Source organism: Garra rufa, chromosome 17 (genome assembly GCF_049309525.1).
Source record: "Garra rufa chromosome 17, GarRuf1.0, whole genome shotgun sequence".
NCBI classification, from domain to species: Eukaryota; Metazoa; Chordata; class Actinopteri; order Cypriniformes; family Cyprinidae; genus Garra; species Garra rufa.
Genome location: NC_133377.1, coordinates 6,437,508 through 6,459,698, shown reverse-complemented (window position 1 = coordinate 6,459,698; position 22,191 = coordinate 6,437,508). Strand labels below are relative to the sequence as shown.

General features: G+C 40.9%; 1 protein-coding gene across 2 annotated transcripts; it reads right to left on the bottom strand.

Moving 5' to 3' along the window:
- Window positions 1-11,150: 11,150 nt before the first annotated feature.
- On the bottom strand, window positions 11,151-21,728 carry khdrbs1b (KH domain containing, RNA binding, signal transduction associated 1b). Of its 2 annotated transcripts, XR_012339972.1 has the most exons (11): window positions 21,462-21,728; window positions 19,581-19,702; window positions 18,367-18,483; window positions 18,030-18,176; window positions 17,489-17,625; window positions 17,193-17,397; window positions 17,036-17,103; window positions 16,749-16,807; window positions 15,787-15,976; window positions 13,689-13,752; window positions 11,151-13,334 (listed from the first exon to the last, which is right to left on the bottom strand). XR_012339972.1 is itself a non-coding variant. In XM_073821855.1 (9 exons), exons 1-9 carry the CDS (start codon window positions 21,553-21,555, stop codon window positions 15,870-15,872), a joined length of 1,056 nt encoding a protein of 351 aa, XP_073677956.1. In that variant the 5' UTR covers window positions 21,556-21,728; the 3' UTR covers window positions 14,718-15,869. The 2 variants fall into 2 exon arrangements, 1 of the variants encoding a protein (XP_073677956.1); XM_073821855.1 differs by lacking the exons at window positions 11,151-13,334; window positions 13,689-13,752 and having other exon boundaries at window positions 14,718-15,976.
- Between the last annotated feature and the right edge of the window lie 463 nt (window positions 21,729-22,191).

Sequence of the window (22,191 nt, the reverse complement as noted above, 5' to 3'; positions counted from 1 at the left end):
AGTTTGAGTATAAAGTGCCAGCTGTGCTAGTGCTGGTGCAGAGAGTGTGTTCAGCTCAGTGGGAGTGTTAATGCCACTATGGGCCACAGAACAGACTCAGCCTGAGGCCCACACAGACAGCCACGCTGGAAGACATAGCACGACAGCATGCTGCTGCACTATTTATGGAGGACAGGGAAAGTACGGGACAAAAAGAGCAAGGAAACATCTAAAAAGAGTGAAAGAAGAGAGATAAATCAAGTATATGTGATTGAATCTCATAAACACTGACAAAGAAATATCCGGATTATATTGAAAGCATAAAAACAAAAGAAAAAGAAAAACTGTATTTTCAAAAAAATCTTGTTGAAAAGGACCATTAAAGGGTTAGTTCACCTAAAAATATAAATTCTGTAATTAACTACTCACCCTCATGTCGTTCCAAACCTGTAAGACCTTCGTTCAACTTCAGAACACAAATTAAGATATTTTTGATGAAATCCGAGAGCTCTCTGACCCTCCATAGACAGCATATTGGGCATATTGGAAAGTGTCACAACGCATGCGTGCTTTCCTCTAAACGTAAACAAAGCATGGCGCACACGTGTTCTATGTCAACAGCATGCGTTGTTTACATTTGAGGAAAGCCCACGCATGCATCGTGACACTCTCCAATATGGCACTACGGTGATGCAGAGGAGAAGAATTGTTGAATAAAGTTGTTATTTTCATTTTCTTTGCACACAAAAAGTATTCTCGTAGCCTCATAAAATTACGATTGAACCACTGACATCACATGGACTATTTTAGCAAAGTCCTTACTACCTTTCTGGACCTTGAACGTGTCAGTTGCGTTGCTGTCTATGCAGGGTCAGAAAGCTCTCAGATTTCATCAAAATATCTTAATTTGTGTTCCGAAGATGAATGAAGGTATTACAGGTTTGGAATTAGAGTGAGTAATAAATTCATTATGTAAGGAATAATTGACGATGGCCGTTGAATTCTTAGAAAATAATGCATATAATATAATGAAATAATAATGGGGTGTGCTTATACTACGGTTACCACACCTCAAGACATCGATCAGATGATATTATATAAGACATTCGTCAGGTTTTTGTCCTTAAAACGTTATTGTAAGATTAATTTCTTACGCAGCTCATCCAATGCCTTCGTTACCAATTCCAAAACGTAATTTTAGACCTAGCAACGACACTTGAGCGTTTAATAGCAAACTTATGCAGTTAATAATTAAGTTTAGACAGACCGACAGACAAGCAGACAGACGGCAAGAGAGAGGAAGAGAGATATAAAGCTCCTGAATTACCTCTCTGAGTCTGTGCGTCTCTCAAAAATGATCGGCAGCAGTGTCTCTACTAATAGTGAAACTTTAAGTTCATTTTCTTCAAGACCACGCCGTTGTTACCTCGCGTGTGAGAACTGTCATGTAGTTTTTCAAGTTGTTAATCGTCAGAGTGGCCCTAGTCTCAGCCTCAGGCGTCACGCCCACAGAACGTTGACTAAACGTCTGATGCATATGGTACACTTAACTGGAAACACTTCAGGAATGTCAAAGTCGTCATCTGATTAGCTGAATTTGATCGGATTTCCGGGAGACGCGAGTGTTGCGTTTATTTTGATTTATTCGGCGTTTTGCTAAAAGGTGCTTATGCAGACGCCATTGTTGTTATACACATTTGCGACGTCCGCAAACAAATTACTGACTTACTGCTTGTTCTCCCTCTTCTTTGTTAACTTTCAATGCTGGTTATTTCAATGACTGACTTGTTGCACGCCAGTCTGTTGTTGTGGGGGCATTTCCATGCACTGAAACGTGACGCTGAACGAAACGAACTGTGATTGGTTGTTTGACATGTCGGTCAAACGGCCTTATGGGCGGGCCTTGGCCAATGAAAGCTGCCATGAATTCCAGACCTTCAGCCATCAGTCTGAAGGACTGGCTACGCGAGATTAGGGAGAGAGAGTGTGAGAAATAGAGTATGTGCTATTTTTATCCAATTGTTTACTCTATTTATTTGTTTGGCCAGTGTGATTGTGGGTTTTGGTTATTTTGCTGTTTTAGACTGTAAGGACCTTTAAATAACTGAAATCATGTGGCGAAGTGATATAGACATGTAATGCGGTCAAGTGCTGTCTGGAACTACGTTCGCCGTTCGTTTCCCTGAAAATAATGCACACCATTAAAACGTTCGTCAGCCAATCAGATTCAAGCATTTAACGGCCCCATAGTATAAATTTTTATTATATTATGATAAAAAGGTTTTTAAATTTACATTCTGGAGTGTAATATGACACTTCTTTGTGAGCTTCATCCTTCTAATATTTTTATTCAGACAGGGAATAAGAGAGAATTCAAAGTCCAGCTTTGTGCAAATTTGCGATGCTCTTCCCCTTTTGAATCGCCCTCATTCAGGTCACTGCACAATCGTGGCGGACCTCCCTCTGGTCAAGCCCGTTTCAGACACATGACCCGTGGAACGTGTGGCAGACTCCCTACAGAGGCAAAAGCCTGGCCTTCTGCTCACAAGCCCAGCAGCCATTTTATCATCAAAGGAGCTTTATCTTCCACAATAGCCCACTTTATCTGACAAACCGGCTGTTACGCAAGCAAGAGAAACAGCAAACGGTTTTAATTCTACAATGTCCCCGCACCGGAATCTTGAATGAAACCCTTGGGCAGGGGTACCGACTCATTGAACGCCGGCAGAAGCGCTGAGATCATCAATCACGACTTGGACTGGATTCTCAACCAGCCAACAGCAAAAGAGAAGCCTGCGGTACTACAGCATCGAGCCCCCGACCGGCTCTCTCTCACTAACGAGGACAGAAAAGACTTGAGAGAGATCAATAAAATGAGCGGGCCCACAGGAGCGTGAGCCTGGCCATGCTGCGACTTAGAAATAGGCAGCCTGTCAGACAGAGCGCTGCACAAAGAGAGATAGAGAGGGCTAAATGGAGACAAAACAGATAGAGACAGCAGAGACAGCAAAAGAGCTTAAAACCGAGAGCAGGACGCCGAGAATGATGGGTCAGGTATCATCGGTGAGCTAGACGGGTGAGGGACGCTACGGATGGAAACTGAGATGCAGACAGGATTGTCTAGTCTGTGGCTAATGACATCCCTCGTGACAGGTGCTGGCTTTCCCTACAGGCAGCTGGTTGATTTGCCAAACTCATCTCTTCGTCTTCAAAGGAATGAAGAGAGCAGATGTGACTCAATTCTGTTTGACAGCTCGAGAGGGTGGGAGAAAGCCAGGCAGCAACAGTCGACACATTCTATTACCTAAAGTAGGAATATTTCCAAGAGTACATTCTTCAAACCTCTTTCTCGCTAGCCTTGGCAGTGGAGAAGGACGACGCTTTGAGGTGTCTTAGCATGCTCCAAGCATTGATTAAAAGGGTCGCTGCAGCCAAGTCATGTGAAAGCAGGGCACTGTTTCCATGCGCAGTATTAAATGAAGGTGAACAAACGCATTAGTCGTGTTTTAAAGTACTTAAGCTTTACAGTGTAGGTTCTCATAGTGAATGGTAAAGCATATGTAATTAAACTGAAGGCTTTCAATTTTCATGCTGGCTTCAAAGGGAAAGTTCTCTCATAAATACATTTGTACAAATTATGTTCTTCATACAGTAGGGCTGATCGATTCTGAAACTTTTGGTATCGAGTCCAATTCTGATTCTGGAATCGATTCCTCACTTTTGTTTTCGATACCTGTTTTTTTAGATTGGAGAACCCTAATTTTGCCATGCCTGCAGCCTGCAGGTCGTAGAAAGTAGCCTTCTCATAACATGAAGCTTTATTTGTGAAAAATTATGAAACATTTCTGTAGCTCTGATTGATTTTAAATTGTAATTTTGTCCACAGCTCAGCAGTGGATATGTGTTTAATGAATTAATGGAACAACACATGAAGTGTCTAAAATACAAGTACACATACATGTGAATGATTACTTTAGCCATATGCTTTGGACACTGTACACTGAAACAAAATAACCATAAGATTAACAACTACACTGATATAAGAGCTTGTGGTTTATCTAGAAGTCAGATGCGCTTTCGGCCACCAATCTGTACTCTGCGTTTTCTTTTAGAATTATCATTGGCTGATAGAAAGGTGTAAAAAAAATTGCATTTTATTTGAGATGGAAATAAGATTAGGACCCTTGATCATGTCATGATCTATTTTGTTGTGCAGCACTCAAAATTGTGGACAACATAAGCCAGTTCCACCATAAAATAACCTCTTAATCGTTTTTTGAATTGGCTCGTTAAAACGATCTCTGAAAGAACCTTTCGTAGAAATGAATCAGACTTCTATAACTATTAGTAACTAAGAGGCAAAGTAATGGGTGCTTTTTAAATGGAAGCTGCATCCTCAAACTAGCTCAGTACCAACTCGTTTTTATTCAATTTATTTTTGTGAATCAGTGTTCAGCAACATTTGATGACGTAGCAACTGAGATATGCAGTCTTTGTAGGACGCAGCCTTCCGCTTGAGAGGCACCCATAGATAAATTTTGTTGAACTGAAAACAGCTCTGAATTCTTATTGGAATCGATTCCCAGCCCTATTATACAGATCTTGTCCATACATTATGCGCATTTCCATTACAAATTTGCACAAAACGTTTGCAAAGTTTTATAAATGTGGATAAAAAAACTGTTGCGAAATTATGGCGTTTCCATTAACCAATGTTATGCGACTAAAACGTAATTTTTTCCTCTCGTGATAAGTCATGCCGATGGATGTTGGTAGGTTTATTGATGTCAAAATCACCACACTAGCCAATAATTTTAATGGTAGTAGACGTAGGCATCTGTCTTTACAGAAGCAGCACAAAGAGACACTTCTGGGACGCTTCTGAAACTGAAACGAGCCGCAGATCGCATGGTATAAACCTAAGCATTGACTAGAGTGGCCACAATCAGCTCCGCAGACTTGTACAGTTTAAATAAGGGGTTATCCAAGCTTTAATAGCAAGGAAAGCCCCTTATTCAAGCATTGTTTAGTCAATGCTTGTGAAAGAGGCCATATTTGAGGTGTTTTTTGCATTAAAGAATGATCATGTGACTTATGTACAAAAGGTGACCTGTAAATGCGAAAAAGCCATTTCCATTGCAGTTTTGCGAAATATTCTTTTCGAATTGCCTGAAAACCTAAAAGGGTTGCCAATGTAAAGACGCAAACAGACTCAACTTTGTGCTGGGCGACACGAATTGGGCAACGCGATCGCCGCGAATCCGCAATATTTGCCTCAATCGCATTTTCCGCAAAAATTTTTACTCTAACGCGAGAAATTCACATGCTCTGGCCAATCAACAAAGTGCTTATTGATATGTGCGGTTGTATTAGAAAATGGAGGAGAGCATTATTATGGCTTTAGTCGCACATGTGATGCGAAAAAACATCCCATGAGTAGCCTAATGCAGAGTCAACAAACCATTAGGGAATACCATTTTAGGGAATATGTTCGTTCAAATGGTTCATGTAAAGGTTCACTTTTATCCAAAGTGACTTACATTGCATTCAAGGCATACATTTTTATGATTTCATATATTCCCTCAAAATCTAACCCAAGACTATAGAATTTCCAGCTACTTGTCTGACGTGATACATCAGTTCGAGTCTTTAGGTGTGTTAGATGCCAGATCCTGTCAGAAAATATCCATTGTCTGGCATCCAAACAACTAGTCAACAGGGTTGTCAATACCCAAAACCTATTAACCTCAAGTAGTACCCAAATCCAGTGTTTTGTCTGTTACCCAAAACTGTATTAACAATCTTCTATCAGCCAAGAGTTGACTGAATAAAGCCAGAGACAGCATCCAAAACTGCATTCTGTCTGAGTAAGGTATCAGTATGAATTACATCTGGATGTACTACATCTGGAATGTTGGCTTTGTAATGTTACCTACCTCATGGGATAGTGAAGTGTCTATCAGAAACACACTTCAGAATCTTGCCAGAAGTACTAGGTCATCCAGGTACTTTTCAAATACTGTGCATTTCGACATACTATTCATTTCACATACTGTTTTTCACCTTTTACACGCAACTCTTCTATACATTGTTATTGATATAGCCACTTGGCTAACTACTTTTTTTTTTAACCCATACACTCAAAACATTTCACACTACCAAACCTGGATATGGGTCTAAATATTGCAAACACACCAACACTTCACTGAGACCACTAATGTAAAGGAGCACAGATATGCCTCCCATTTTGTCGTTTTCTGAATCAATTCGGTCTGCAGGCAAAAAATAAGGGCTAAAATAGTGTACTGTGTGAGTGCCAGTGGAAACATTCACCTCACCAAGTCTCAAGGTTATGGAGCAGAGCTAAATACTTCATTGTAATACTTTTTGGTTCAAACCCCAAACTCTAAGTATTAGCAACAGTGATGCTTGGAAAGCACCATTAAAAAGCACTCTGTGGATGATTTCAGAATAAAATGAATCTCAGTTGCAGCTACTTACTGTATAAATGCAAATGACTCAAATTAGCAGCTCTCTTATCAGTTTTGAACTCAAAGCCCCCAGACATAAACCGTTTAACCACTAGTTCTGCTCATCTAGATTAGCGGGAATGATAAATTCTGTATTCAAAAGCTTATTGCAGTATCCTGGTACTCCTTAGGCAAAAGGAAAAATAAGACTCAAATTGCTGGGTCAATAGTCTCCCTGATGACAAATTGAATATAATATTTTATAAGGTTTAGTGACTGATTGATATATTGACCATTGCTTGATCAATCAGCTGTTCAAATCTAATGTTAAATTTCTGCATGTGACTGATGCTTTTATCCCAAGTGATTTACACAGCATTTAAGCTATACATATATTTGAATCAAACCCATTACCTTGGTTTTCTATGTAACTTAGTTGCATCAACCATAGGTCACTATTACATGTCGCCTCAAAATGGCAACTCTCATTGGAATGTATTAAAAGTCACTACAAATTGCTGTCATTGTGACGCCAATTATGCATAAAGATACATCTATTCGCTTTATTCCTTTCTATTAGTCTCCCTTTAAATTTTTGATAGGTGTGCAATAAAATATCCATCATACCTCCAATTTACCCCAAATTATGTTCTCAGCTGACACTCCAATACCAAAATGGCAATTGCACTGGGATCAGACCCTTACTCTCAGTGAAAAGCTCTGATCTATGGAGAGGTGACTGAGTCACCGCTGCGTCCGCCGGCTGGGTTTGCTGCAGGGAGGCTGATACTGAGGTAACAGGATGGGTAATTAGGTTGGAAGTCTGAGTCTCGCAGAAAGACCCCTCGCCCTTCCCCTGCTAGACTTTCTTCAATCCTACTAAAATTAGAGCTGAGCCAAAGGCAAGACACAACAACTGCAGAGGGTCAAACATGAGACCAGAAAGAGGAAGAGGAAAAAAACTGCAGGTTGGCAGGAGAGAATGAGCAAGCGAGGTGAATTACTAAGACCTGTAGAGAGCGAGGGAGAGGAAGGCAGAGACAGCCTGCGGTGGTCAGCGTTGTGACTAAAGCACAAGGGACGTGTGGGAAGCCTACGGCTCGGTAAAGCGCACACTTCCCCACCCCCACACCTCCTTTCAAGGCAATTATTTAACATAAAAATTGATTTATATCAAGCCCTAAATTGCTTCCGAGGGATTCGCTCCCGTGGAAGTGCAGACAGGGGTCTGGAGTCAAGTGCGTGAGCTGGGCTGCGAGGGCCCAGGGTTTCCATGTGAACAGGAAAGAAGAGAAGCAGCGTGTGTGGACATGTCAACGTGGACCGCAGCGGTGACCTGTGACAGACCGTTGGGTTTAAACTACATTCTCAACAAGAAACGATCTTTAAAAGGTGATTCCGGGGTTAGCTTGAGGAGGCGGATTCGCTTGGAAACACTCACGATTAAAAACATAAACTGCATCAACTGCAACTACTTTCCACATGAAAACGCTCCCGAGGCTTTGCTGCCATTTCAGTCTCACTCAGAATGAACATATTGGCAGCAGACCAGTGAAGAGGAAGGATGAGAGCGGGCGGATTTGTACTGTCGGCGTGGGTTGTAGGTCAAAATGAGAACGGTTTCCTTTCTAGTCATTTAACTTTGCCAAACTATGCTCTGAAAACACAAGGATGGAAGCAATTACTCAGCTATAAATACATGAAGACTCAATGCAAAGGTTTTTCTCCAACACAATGAGTTTATCACCAAAATTACACTGGAGATGTGGCAGAAGCGCTTCTGAAGTTGCATTTTGGTGTCTTTACACTGACTCTTTAATGCTGCTCAGAGATAGCATGAATGCATTTGCAGAGCAATTACAACTGTATACTTTGATACTAGGGGCGTTGAAGCAGGCATAATTTAGCCAGGCTTTATGTGGCATTGCCTCTTTAGACTGAACTTTGAGCAGGCACAGAGCAGCCTTAACTTGACTGTGTGAAGAGACATTAAGACATGATACGTGTTCTAGAACTTAATGCTTGTTGAGCACCGCCAAAGGGCAGACCGGCGCCCACTTCCCTTCATGCTGCGTAGTGCCCTGCATGTCTCATTGATTATTGTCTGTTGCACCAGATACCTGAGCGCACTCGCATTAAACACACATTCCATTAAAAACACCACAACCGCTCAACAGACCCCACTTACATCAATGTTTGATCTAAACATAGTTTTCTAAGTACCTGGCTTGTGAAAGCACATCCTTGTTGCGCATTAAAAGTATTCAAGACTAAATGGGAGTCTTCAATTATTCATGAGGGCCACATGATGCACGTCTTATACATCCTCTTTGGTTTCAAAACATGCTCAGCACAGCAGCCAGCAGGACAAGTAGCTATTACACACTTACAATGGAAGTCTACGGGGAATCCATACAACAGCTGCCTCATGGACATCCACTGCAAACGCATTTCTGCTGGTTTTTGCAATCTGAGGTATAAGCCAGTCTGATTTTCTGTAGTAATCGACTTGCAACAGATGCTTAGAGTTTAACCATAAACATTTATTGAAATCAGAAGTCTTAAACCTGTCCAAAACCACCACCATAACCTTATACAGTAAACTATTTAAGGAAACGGTAATTTGTAGTTTTGCTCAAAACCACTGTGGACATTATCGAGTGCACTTATTCAGTCCCATAATGCACCTCATTTACAAGTATACAACCAACTTATACTCAATGGCTGGCTGATAGAGAACACCCACAAACTCTTAGTGTATTACCAGAAATCTTAATTGGCCGACTCACTCAATCTCCTTCATTTAAGGGACTTTATTAGTGGAATAATCTAGGGAATTCTGAATGTAGGTAGAGGGCTGGGGAGTCCAAACTTGGTCCTTGACCACAGTCTGAGTTTAGCTCCAACTTGCCTCAACACACCTGCCTGGAAGTTTCTAGCATGCCTAGTAGGACCCTGATTAGCTGGCTCTGGTGTGTTTAATTAGGGTTGGAGTTAAACTCTGCAGGACACTGCCCCTCCATGACTGAGTTTGGAGAGCTCTGGCTTAGTAAGACCTAGATCAGGGGTGCCCAACCCTGTTCTTGGAGATCTACCTACCTGCAGACTTTAGTTCCAGCCCTGCTCCAATACAGCTGTCTGTAATCATCAAGTGTTACCTAAAAGATTAATTAGCTGGTTCAGGTTTGTTTGATTAGGGTTAGAGATCAACTTTGTAGTATGGTAGATCTCCAGAAATAGGGTTGGGCACCCATGACCTAGATCAGGGTTCCTCAAATCTTACCCTGGAGGGCCAATGCTCCAACTCACCTACCTGTGATTCTCTAATGATCCTGAAGACCTTGATTAGCATGCTCAGGTGTGTTTGATTAGGGTTAGAGCTAAACTCTGCAGGAAAATGGAACATGTGGGCCAGATTTGAGGATCCCTGACCTAGATAGTTAAGGTGTGTAATTGGGGTTGGAGTTAAACTCTGCAGGACAATGGCACTACATGACCAAAGTTGCCTGGCCCTGATGTAGGGCAGAGGTGCCCAGACTCAGTCCTGGAGGGCCGATGTGCTGCAAAGTTTAGCTTCAACTTGCCTCAACACACCTGATAGAAAGTTTCTAATATGCTTAGTAAGTGCTTGATTAGATGGTTCAGGTGTGTAATTGGGGTTGGAGCTAAACTTTGCAAGACCAAAGTTGCCCAGCCCTGATCTAGAGCATAGGTGCCCAAACTCAGTCCTAGAGGGCCTATGTGCTGCAAAGTTTAGCTCAAACTTGCCTCAACACACCTGCCAGAAACTTTCTAATATGTGTAGTAAAAGCTAGATTAGCTGGTTCAGGTGTGTCTAATTGGAGTTGGAGCGAAACTCTGCAGGACACCGGCCCTACAGGACTAAGTTTGGGCACCCCTGATCTAGGGAATTCTAAATGAGTATAGGGCAGAGGGCTCTAGCTTGCCTCAACACACCTGCCTGACTAGCTGGTTCAGGTGTGTTTAGTTGGGGTTGGAGCTAAACTTTGCAGGAGAGTGGCCATCCAGAAGCATGATTGGACACCCCTTTGTATATGGGGTGGTTTGGATACACCCACACAAAAACAAAGCAGGGGTCACTAAACTCAGTTCTGGAGGGCCAGTGTCCTGCACAGTTTAGCTCCAACCCTAATTAAACACACCTGAACCAGCCAATCAAGGTCTTACTAGGCATACTAGAAATTTCTGGGCAAGTTGGAGCTAAACTCTGCAGGACACCAGACTGAGTTTGGACACCTCTGCTGCAAAGTCTTTTTGTAACCTGCTTCAACACACCTGCCTGCGATTGTCGAGTAATCCTGAAGACCTTGAATAGCCATTTCAGGTGTTTAAATAGGGTTGAAGCTAAGTTTTGCAGGCCAGTGGGTCTCCATGAACAGGGTTGAAGACTTTGCTTTTAAAGCACAAGTTTCATGGCTAAAAACTAAGATAATGGCCACCAACACCTAAAATGAAACATTTAAGTCAAATTACAGTACCGTTTGATAAAGACAGTAGTTGATTGAGTGCATTGCTTCTTTAGCATTCAACAAGTTACTGCACTGTACATTATATAATTTTATTTTACTGTCTAACATCGTTGTATGAAAGTTCATTGTAGTCAAATTCTGAAACCCTGAGGAGAACAAGCTATCAAGAGACATGAAGACATAAGCTTTAAAAGAGACACACAGGAGCCTCTTTCTGAATTCAGTTTCTTTTTATTTTTGACATTACAAAACAAGTTAAAGCACCTGTGAAGTTAAGTATTCTCTTTGTAGTCATACGTAATACGCAGGCTGTGGTTGAGTGCTCTTGGATGCACCACCTTTCCAAACGAGTTTGAATGACTTTCAAATGTAAAGAAAAATTCTGTCCGCTCCACCAAGTCACCAAACAGTTTCTCTGACCGCAAAGGCTTTAGTTTGCTTCTACCAAGATAACGCCAACAGCTATGCTGAAAAGGAGGCACTTCAATAAGTTCAAATCCAGTTTAGTTGCACAGTAATTACAGGCTCAATCTCCTTAGGAAAACAAAAGAATACAGACTCTTGGCACTTGCATTTCACCATTAATCCCAAGCAATTCCCATGGTTTCCCAATATTGTGTTAGATGCGTCTGCTTTTGTGGATGTTGGAAAACATGCTATGGAAACATGCTCAGCAACAGCCAAGGTGGAGGTGTCCAACTCTTAGTCCTGGAGGGCTAGGGATTACTCAAGCCAGATTCCACATGGATGGATTCAATTAATTTTCACCACAGCACACTGAGAGAGACCTTTAGGAAGCTTAGTTATTACCAGCATTTCACACTGAAGGAGGTGGCCACGGTTCTCCAGGACATGAGCCAGAAACAGTCACAACTCCTCCCCATGCACTCAAAACCCTGACTCCCCAGAGTGTGTGTACTGGTTAGGTGTGAAACTAGCAAAATAGCCATGCAGGAAGACAGACAGATAGTGGTGTGAGTGTTTCATTTGCATTCGCAAAGCCATGCTTCCTGTTTTCAGCATGCACAATGAGTGTTAAGAGGAAAGAGCTGCCAAGCCACAATCCCTCGGTTTTTATACCGCCACTCATGCCTTGCACATCACCCTAGAGGCATTTCCCCAGCAGCTGCAGGCCACGCATGTCCGACACAAACAGATATGACCGTGTAAACAAAGACCCATTCAGTACACACAGTGGGTCTGAACTGTTCTTCCTCCTTGAGACTAGTTTTCTTTACCCCCCTAGCATCTGCCTGGGAAATGAATTAAATATTTCCATTATCTGCTTTTGTAATTTCTCATTACAGTGAAGCCTGCACATGCATCGGTCAACCTCCCCACACGCACACATTTCCAATTGTTCGATGGCACTTGAGCGGTGGCTGATGCTTATTAAAATCTGTGCCGAGGACTGATTTGTCTCTAATGCAATAAGGCATTAGTCCTGTTAAAGAGTCGGCAACCAGTGGCGGCTCCACGGGGGGACGGACACACTGTCAGCGGCGGTAATTGGTCAGAATGACGGGCCCAAGTCCTATGTGTGCTGGAGGGCGGGGGGAAATGAGCAAGAGATGGAAGCTACTGACAGCAACACATGCACAGTGCCAAACACAGCGAGGATTAGAAAACAAAGCAGAATTTATGAAAAGCTCTCAATTAGGGCAAGAAAGACCTTTATCCAGAAGGTAAAAACGTTAGTATGATTTAGATCAAGCGTTACGCTATGCTGCGAACCCCTGGAGCTTTTTGCGCTTGGTTCAACAGACGCAAGATTAATTTGTGATTCATACAAACTGCGAGAGAGCTCCAGCAGCATAAGCCCATTCAAACATATCTACTCAAGAGCACGATGAAAATTACCATGGCAATTAAAGGACAAAGTCTGTGCTAAGAGATAGGGGCCGGACAGCTCCAAATTAGCATGTACGTTCCTCCGAGCGAGGAACTGGGAAAGACATGCTTGTCTTGCAGAATAAAGCACTGGAGTATTGTCTGAGGTAGACGTCTGGAGAGCCTGGACAGAATTTTTCGAGCTTGTTAAAATGATTTCTTGGCCAACATGAGCAGAAGTAGTCAATTTAAGAATGAACATTTAAAGTAAAGTGTGCTTAGAAAGCACTTGATGAGGTGAACAGTAAAGGGAAACGTTCAGTACAGAGAAAATGACCTTGCATTACAACTGGAGAGCCAATATACACAGCAGCAAGAACTCTAGACTTTTCTGCTTTAACCCATTAAGAGGTTGCTGGTTGAAACTTTAGCTGACAGGACCATCGATTTCTGCCATCCCACACCGTTCAGAAGCTGTTCGGTCAGACTGTCCATGGTTCCTTAAAGGCAGCAGGTGTTCAGAGGCAAGATTGCTCTTACGCTGTGAACATACACTTGTCTTTTCCTGTAGGAGAATTGCAAGACAATCAGCAAAGCAAGCAAGAGGGAGGAGCACACACACAACTCTGAGACATCTGAATCATCTTTCATGATAAGTCCATTCATCACATTAAGCCACCGGAGCTACCAGTAATTACAGGGCTGAGTATGTAGTGGAAACCGGAAGCAAGCCCATTAGGGCAGTGCAACTTTGTGCCATTTAGTGCTTCTTGCAGAACACGCACATTTGGAAAGCTTTGACTCATCAGAAATAAAATGGACTTAAACTACAGTGAACAAACAATTAAAAGTACCATAACTTTTTTTAATGGACGAGCATTAATGCACGTTTGCAGTTTCTGTGGAAAAGATAACTGACCTGTGGAGAAGTCTGACATTCTCGATTAAGCGTTCCGTTTCCTGGAATTGCTAGGCATCACAACCTAGGGAAGAGAGAACGCTATGAGCGGACAACCAAACATTGCCATGATCAACTATTGTATTGAGGAAGCTCATGCAATCTGCCAAGTTTGAGTCATGCAACTCAAGCTTTTCCAGGTAACTTTTTCAGATAGGACATTTGAGTTTTCCAATACATTAAACAATTAAATCGCAAAAGAAAAAAAACAGGAGCAGCATTACAAACATAGATGGATCTAGATTTGACACTGAGCACTTTTAGCATGAGTTGCATTATAATTCTGCTCTACAATGTTAGTACAGAAATATTATTATAAGCAAAATCTATCACTGTATGTTTGTATATATAATTTTTCCACTTTACTTTTATATTTTTAAACGATTGAATCTTTTAAATCATTGCACGCTGTTACCAAACAGTTTTAAATATATAAATGTAACACTACTCACTTACAAATTTAAGGTTAGGGTTACCTTTACAATGCTGCACTTAAAAGTTTAACAGTCCTCTCCTGTCCTCTTTACTAAAAGCAGCCAACTTGTCTTTGCATCAGTCTTGACAAATGTGGCCCCTGCATAACGTAACTTTTAAATTCAAATTATTTCAGCCTGTAATACATTTCCCATTCTGAGTGAGACCAAAAATAAAATGTCATTCAAGAAAAGTTTAATACATACCCAAGCATCGAATGCTTTAGTTCTCTCTATAGACATTAGGAAGCTATCCAGGTTATTTTAAAGAGCACAGGTCTTACCTCTAGGGTCCTTTTTAAGTATAAAAAGAGAGAGAAACATTAAAGGTGTGCTTTTAATTGTCAGATCAAACACTTTAAACAGACTCCTTTAGTGAAGTTTACGTCTTCAGACTACATGCATTGTTTTAAATTTAAAATCTGTTTTTGAAGAGGAAGAAAAGTTGAAACCGAAGGTTAGGAGTTATTTAAAAGGCCATTTCAGATTTTATGAAGACAAAGAAAAATAAACCAGGTTAAAGTTTCATAAAAAACAAACTAGGCTTTATTGACATTGCTGCAAAACATGTTTTGGACAGATTTAGTTACCTATTTAGGCAAGCTTACACATGTCATTCTGCATTTTATGGAGAGGATACAAATACTAAATGGCAGTAAAGTACAGTTTGGATGTGGGTTGTTTTTTCTTTTTCCTTTTTTAAATTATGTACAATAGAGTCGGTTTTAGCTGCAGTATCCCTTTACATAAGAAAGAGATGACCCTTGTGGAGATTGTTGTCCAAATCCTTTTTAAGCAGTTTGTGCATGCAGTTTATATAGCATGGTGTCATCCATGATAATCTGGCTTGTTTGAATCTTTTTTCCTTTTAAACATAAGTAGCCAAACATGGGTTATTCTACAGAACAGTTTTGAAGAGTAACATCTTATTTTAACAAATTAAGGATTTGAGGACATTCCATCTCAACAGCGTCTAATTGGGCTATATTTCAAAACTCTAAAGATACAAGGAAAAAATATTGAGACCTAAATCTACATTTACAGCTTTTAAGACTATTTAAATCAAATGAGGAATAACCAATGGCTGTTGGAAATACCATTAAAGACATTTTGCATTTCAGTAATTTATACTCCTTATTACAAAACAGACATTACGTTTAGGGTCTTTTTGATATGCTAGTATTAAACAGAATTTTGAAATGTAGCCTACATGGGAATCTGCAACTGCACCTCAGCAGAGTTTTTAAGGTAACACAAATTAAAGTGGCGTCCTGAGACACATAAAAAGTGGCTGTACAGTTGTTAGGCTTTACCTTTCAGCTAAATACTTTTTCCAATCATTGGAACAAAACGTTTACCATCGACAAATGCAAAAAAAGCAAGGGTAGGTATGAGCAGAGGAAGAGATATTGGCAAAAAACAAAAAAACAAATAAACCAAACCAAAAAAAACAGCCATGTTTAAACTCTAATCCTCCTAAAGGTTATGTTGGTTCTTGAGGCATTCAAATGCCGATCTGTCGAGTTTCTTTAAAAAAGTCCCGAGTAAAAAACACAAAACCAAAAAAAAAAAAAACGGACAATTACTTTTGTCGGGTAGCTTAAAGCGTGAGCTGCCATGGGAGACAGTTGTCATGGCGACGCGTTGGGTGACGTTCCACTAATCAGACTTAGTATCGTCCATAGGGGTGTTCCCTAATGCCGGGCTTAGTCTGTCTCTGAACGGGAGCTTTTCCACCGCCAGCAGGGCGCTGTGTCCCGTTCCAGTCATCTTGAGCTGTGGGAGTAAACACACAGTGCAAGTGTAAATAAATTACCTACACTAAGCCTCACCTTAAAAACATTACTGACCAAATCTAAAACGGCAAGTGCTCAATTCAAGTCTGTATTAGAATGGTTATAAATGCACATTTACAAGTAAAAAAAAAAAAAAAAAAAAAAAAAAAAAAAATACATTCCTGGTAATACAAGTATAAAATAAATATGAACATGTATGCTATAGATCAGGGTTCCCCAAATCTTACCCTGGAGGTCCAATGCGCTGCAGAGTTTAGCTCCAACCCTGATCACACTCACCTACCTGTTATTCTCTAATGATCCTGAAGACCTTGATTAGCATGCTCAGGTGTGTTTGATTAGGGTAAGAGCTAAACTCTGCAGGAAAATGGATCTCGAGGTCCAGATTTGATGATCCCTGCTATAGATCAAACCATGTGCTGCATTCCAAAGATGGCTATTTTCATACTCATAGTAAATAGAATGCACTTCTTTAACGGTAACAAAGTCTCAGAGCAAGGCAAATTTTGACAGTTTGTGTCAGGCCTTACTTCCAAATATACAAGTATAACATTAGTCAGAACGCTCAAATAGTAATACTTCATAACCATCTTGAAAAACACGAACTGTTCTGTTCAACAACACCAGCTTTATCAATTGTAACATGAGTCCACACCCTTAAAGTAACTATAATAAATATCTGAAACCATTCGCAACAGCAAAGGTGTTGAGAAATGAAATGAACCCGAGTCAGACGAGAAAAGTAAACTTACCGTAGTTTTCATAGCCCTCCTGTGTCTCGCCATGTCCATAGTCATAGTATTCTGGTTCCCTGAAAGAGAAAAAGTACAAACACTGTTCAAATAACAACTCTTACACAAGAGAACCTGGTCTGAACTTCCAAACATAACATACTAAGCCAAGAACATTGTACTTTTAAGACACGGGTGTTTCCAAAAAGCCTCTATAAACCACAGTAATTAGAAGCGAAGTTGATCCTTTTGAGGAAACTTGGACTTAAGTCTTAAACCAACAACAATAACATGTACTATCAACTTACGCTTGTGGTTGGGTGTAGTAGCTGTCATAGGATTCATACCCTGGCTCTGTGTAGTTCTCGTCATAAGACTGAAGAAACAAAGAAACCACCAATTAAATCAACAGCAGAATAAACTTAAGACACTAGTGCATTAGTAATATCTAATTAAGGAACGTACATATTCTTCGTATGACTCTTGGGCCGGAGCGTGCGGTGGTGGAGGGGGCATCCGCTGAGACGCAGGGGCGGGTGGACGTGCACGGTTGGAAGCTGCTCCTCTGGGTGGCTGGGCTGATGGTCCACCTCTACCTGCAGGAGCTCCTCTTGTGGCTCCACCTCGAGGGGGGCCACCACGACCACCACGTGGGGGCATACCACGACCCCTGCAATGATAAAAAGTGCGCATTAATACCAGTTTTAAAAGCTCAAACTAAGAAAGTCACAATTAATCTATTAAAAAGAAAATGTTAGTACCTGGGCACTCCAGGAGGAGGAAGACCTCCACGACCTCTGACGGGTGGCCCACCTCGGCCCCTGGCACCATGTTCCTGACCACCGTTGAGGAACTTCATCTCCATGAACTGCTCCTGGCAAATCTCATCCATCATGTCCTGTGAGACGAGCACATAGGTTACATACCACAAGAACATCAGATGCTTAAACAGTTGGACAGAAGAAATCTAGACTTGCTCAGCTCACAAGGCCACTAGCACAGTGCATAATGGTTAAAGTCATTTAAAAGGAAACACACTGTGTAGTGAAACCTTTCAGTCACAAGGTTTAGACACAGGAGTGAGCTTGAAAACAACTGATTTATCAGATTAAATATTAATCTGCTGCCACAGGCATAGCAAGTCGAGTTAGAATCCAACAACGCAGGCAGTTTGGACTTAAACAATGGCCCATTTGGAATTCATAAATTCACAGCATTATAAACAAAGCTTAAACATAACAAAATATCAGCACTGCAATGAAGATGATCTCCTGAATCTGAAGCAGATTTTAAAGTACTTACAGGGAACAAGAACTTTTTGATCTCCTCCATGGCATGAGCCATGCGTACATATGCCTCAGGAACAGGAGCAAACACCTCGATAAACACATGGAGCTCCATGCCCAAATGTGCATACTTTGGCTCTCCACTCTTCCTCAAGCCTTCCTCCTACAAAACAAAGTTTGTCATTTAACCTTCATTCACATACAACGTTTGAAATTGCCTAGAAACATTTTTATTCCTTTAGAGACGTTAGAGCTATCTTAGAAAACCAGCAACTGAAGTGAGGTGCCCCTGGTATTACTCATTCTTGCAACAATCATTCAAACTTTTAAAAAGAACCTCAATAACACTTTACCTTGGTTTTGTCCCTCATGGATCCTTTCCCCAGCACGGAGATCTTAGCGCCAGTCTCCTCCTGCAGTCTCTTGATGGTGTTCCCCTGCGGTCCAAGGATCTTCCCAACAAAGTTAAACTGCACAAAGCAACAGAAAAATTAAATATTAAACCCTCAGCGTTTGAAGAAATCTACAGTGCCTCACTTAGCCTGAGTGAACTTGGTTTCAAGGACTAAAAACTCAATAGTTTTGATCTTCCTGAACAGGACAAGATTAAATAAAATGCAAAGAGATCAAAGGCCAGAAAAAAGCGAGGGGTAACATTAGGAAGTCTGGGAACACACGCATGAGGACACTCTGCTAAAATGGGAAGAAAAATCACACTCAGGAGACAACAAAACATCTGTTACTTTGTACAAAACCAAAGTGAAGTGGCACTCGGAATAAAAAGCAAATAAAAAAAAAAATCCTAACCCTAACCTAAGAGTGCTGTGGAATACATTTGTGTGCAACTAACATGCGAGTCAAGTCATAAGTCAAAAATCTAACAATTTGCAGCATCTAAGACGCACATCCTCAGGACAACAAAAGCCTAATATAACAAGCAGTTCTAAAGAGAAACAGCACTTCAAATTGAACTTGAGCAGCATAGTCATTCAAGCAAAACGTGCATACCAATTTGACATCCATATAATACTCAAAGAAAAAAACCCTCAGGATTGGATTCTGGAAAGAGGGAGCAAAATGAAATTAAATTCAGCTAGTCTCAACTGATCTGGCAAGCAAACTTAAACATGCAATGTCAAAGAAAAAGCAGCTATGCGCTCAAACAGAGGACTCAATCAAATGGTCTGATCGACTCTGGCAGGTAAGCCATCACGGGATGTGCACCAAAAACATGAATTTAGAAAATATCTTAAACCTCCCTCTCCATGAGAGATTACAGGGCTTCCACGGGTTTAAAAGAATCAAAGGTTTGCAAAATTCTCTAAATATGCCCCTGGTAAGTCTAGATCTACTATTTTGCCCTTTAATATTTTTTTTTTCCAAAGCCAATGCAATTCTTCCACTGAAATAAGTTCAACTTTCCTTTGAATTTTTGTACCTCCTAAGAATCCTCAGATGACCTTTCCATTGAGGTGTTACACATTCAACACCGGATCTGAAGAAGCGCACATGTAATCGAGTAAACCGGCACAGAAAACGTGTTCCTGAATACCACAGTGACACTCACCTTAGGGTACTGTTTGACTGGTATGAGAACCCTTTCCTTCAGTTTGATGTTTTTCTGGGTAAAGAGGTCCAAGTAGGTTTCTGAATCCTTATCAGTTTCTCCTTTCTCAACCTTCTCGATTTCTAAAAGGCACAAAAAAAAAATCAGGAGTCAGATATGAACATTTAAATGCAATTAGAGCAACCCTGGACCACAAAACCAGTTTTAAAGTCGCACAGGTATATTTGTAGCAATAGCCAACAATACATAGTAAGGGTCAAAATTAATCGATATTTGATTGCCAAAAATCATTAGAATATCAAGATCATGTTCCATGAAGATATTTTGTACATTTCCTACTATAAATATCAAAACCTAATTAGATTAATATGCATTGCTAAGGACTTCATTTGGACCACTTTAACAGATTTCAGATTTTCAAATAGTTGTATCTCTGCCAAATATTGTCTTATCCTAACAAACCACACATCAGCTTTCATGTACACATTTAAAAAAAATTACCCTTATTGACTGTTTGTTGTTCAGGGTCACATTTTTGAAGATCCTTTACCAATCATTGCTTAACCAGCTATTACACGCATTACAAAACATTTGCACACAAGTTAAAACTCAAGGTTTAACCCTTAAAAATGGGCGTCACATTAACCTACATACCGTAGGTACATTTCCCTCATTTAACACGACTAGCTGGATTAGAAGTTGAGGTTTACAGGCCTAGAATATTTTTGCAGCCATCTCCAAGACATTTTACAATCAACTGCAAATGTACTTCAGAGATTTAAGTGTTTGCTTCAGGTTGCAAAGAAAAGTGCTTGCCTCAAAGACACTGGCAGGAAACGCCATCAATCAATATACTCGTTTTAAAAAGCTTTTCACTGCAAGTCTGATCCTAAACAACGAACATTTACATGCCTCGGCAAAGGTAACTTAAGGAACCGATCTGCTAATACAAACCACAAGATACAGTTAAACTCCCACTAGGCTGATGATATAAGACATGTGGTGAAACGAGGCCAAGAAAAGACATTTCCTACACCAAAAAACCCATTTAATCTCCAGATGCAACACTTCCCACACTGAAGGCACATATGGTCCGGAACATGGTTTTTATTACTACGACAAATCTCAAACTTAAAACCTTCACCCGTCTTCAATTTCATTCGATCTGACTTGGACGAATTCCCCCGAAGCTTTCCAGATCTTTCAGTCTAGACGAACAGCGATAAGTGAATGTAGACTCGTTCAAAGAAACGCCACGTTGACCTCTTAGATACAGATTTCTCTTCACAAACAAACAATAATAAGCAGTAAATCTTTATTTTAGGAAATTCATAAGCAATTTTAACGCATTAACTTATTACCTTATTTTAATAACATTAAAATATTATTTTTGCTATGGCAAAGTTGTATAAAACACATAATGTTCTTCGAAAGTTTCCGCTACTTCGATGAACGCACGGCGGTTAAACCCAATCCAGCACGCTGTTCAAACGCGGTACTGGAGCGGAAATGGGACTGCTGCCCGGGGGATGATGGGGTAAAACTCTACAGCACCACGGGTTTCGAGCGAACACAATGGATAAAGGTACAAAGAAACGATATCATACAGCAAAAGTAGAGTTTGCCCCTCTGAAAAAGCATTAACTAACGTTACACAGAGAAAATGGCTTCGTTAGCACGTGCCTGGCTCCGGCTAAGTACAGGAACCCCCTAGCGCGCTGAAACGAGACTTTGTAACGGTCGCCACGCGTCCCGCGAACGACTTCAGTCGTTTCCCATCGTCCTCTAAATAAAATAAACCGATTAATCTACACTACAAAAGTTCCCTGGTTAGATTTTAACGCATCTCCTCATTCGTTTTCACAAAACAACGGCGTTTACCTGCTGATATAAGTTTCATGGCGTGCGTGAACGACGCGTCCAGGCTGTCGCGTTCCGCCAGCAGCTGCGGGAGGTATTTGTTCTCGTTCTCCATGTTGAGTTTGTAAGTTAAAGATTTGAACACCAAACGTCCGACGGTGAAACTATTTCAATATCCACTTCCCGTAAGAGGCAATACGAAGCACGAACACACGAGCGGCTGTGGCTGCTGCTGAACACGAGTCGCAATGGCTCCTGTTCTCCCGCGTGCGGTTGGAAACAGATGAACAAAAGCTTGAGACGAGCGCAAATGACTTGAGCGAGCGGAAATTACGTCACGAAACTAGATGTATGGGACCGCCCACTTTGATCTGAAAGTTTTTCGGGGTTATAGAGTCTGTGCAAAATTGCATTCACTTTGGAAAGAGGTTGATAGTCCCATTATGTAATTCGTATTTATACATAAATACTTACATATATACATATCAGTACGTATCTTTCTATATAGCTTCCAGGTGGCATACATGCATCAGTTTATTTGTGATTCTGATGCACAATATTAGTGGTGCACTCGTTTAAAATTATCTGTGTTCTTCCATGTAAATGTAAAATCTGTTATGCATGAATTAATATGATGTTATGCTGTCTGGTTCTAGGAGACATCCACACACGTTTGCATAAGCTTCTGGGCTCATCTAAGTGGGAAATTATAAGGGGATGGTGCACACTGCATAATATAATGTTTGCTGCC

What these genes read in the sequence shown, in the direction of transcription:
- khdrbs1b (XM_073821855.1), bottom strand. Translation starts at nt 21,555, where the DNA reads ATGGAGAACGAGAACAAATACCTCCCGCAGCTGCTGGCGGAACGCGAC. An exon ending in CCTCCTCCTGGAGTGCCCAG is followed by an intron (nt 17,398 to 17,488) that starts GTACTAACATTT and finishes TTATCATTGCAG; the next exon opens with GGGTCGTGGTATGCCCCCAC. An exon ending in AAGAGTCATACGAAGAATAT is followed by an intron (nt 17,104 to 17,192) that starts GTACGTTCCTTA and finishes TTGTTTCTTCAG; the next exon opens with TCTTATGACGAGAACTACAC.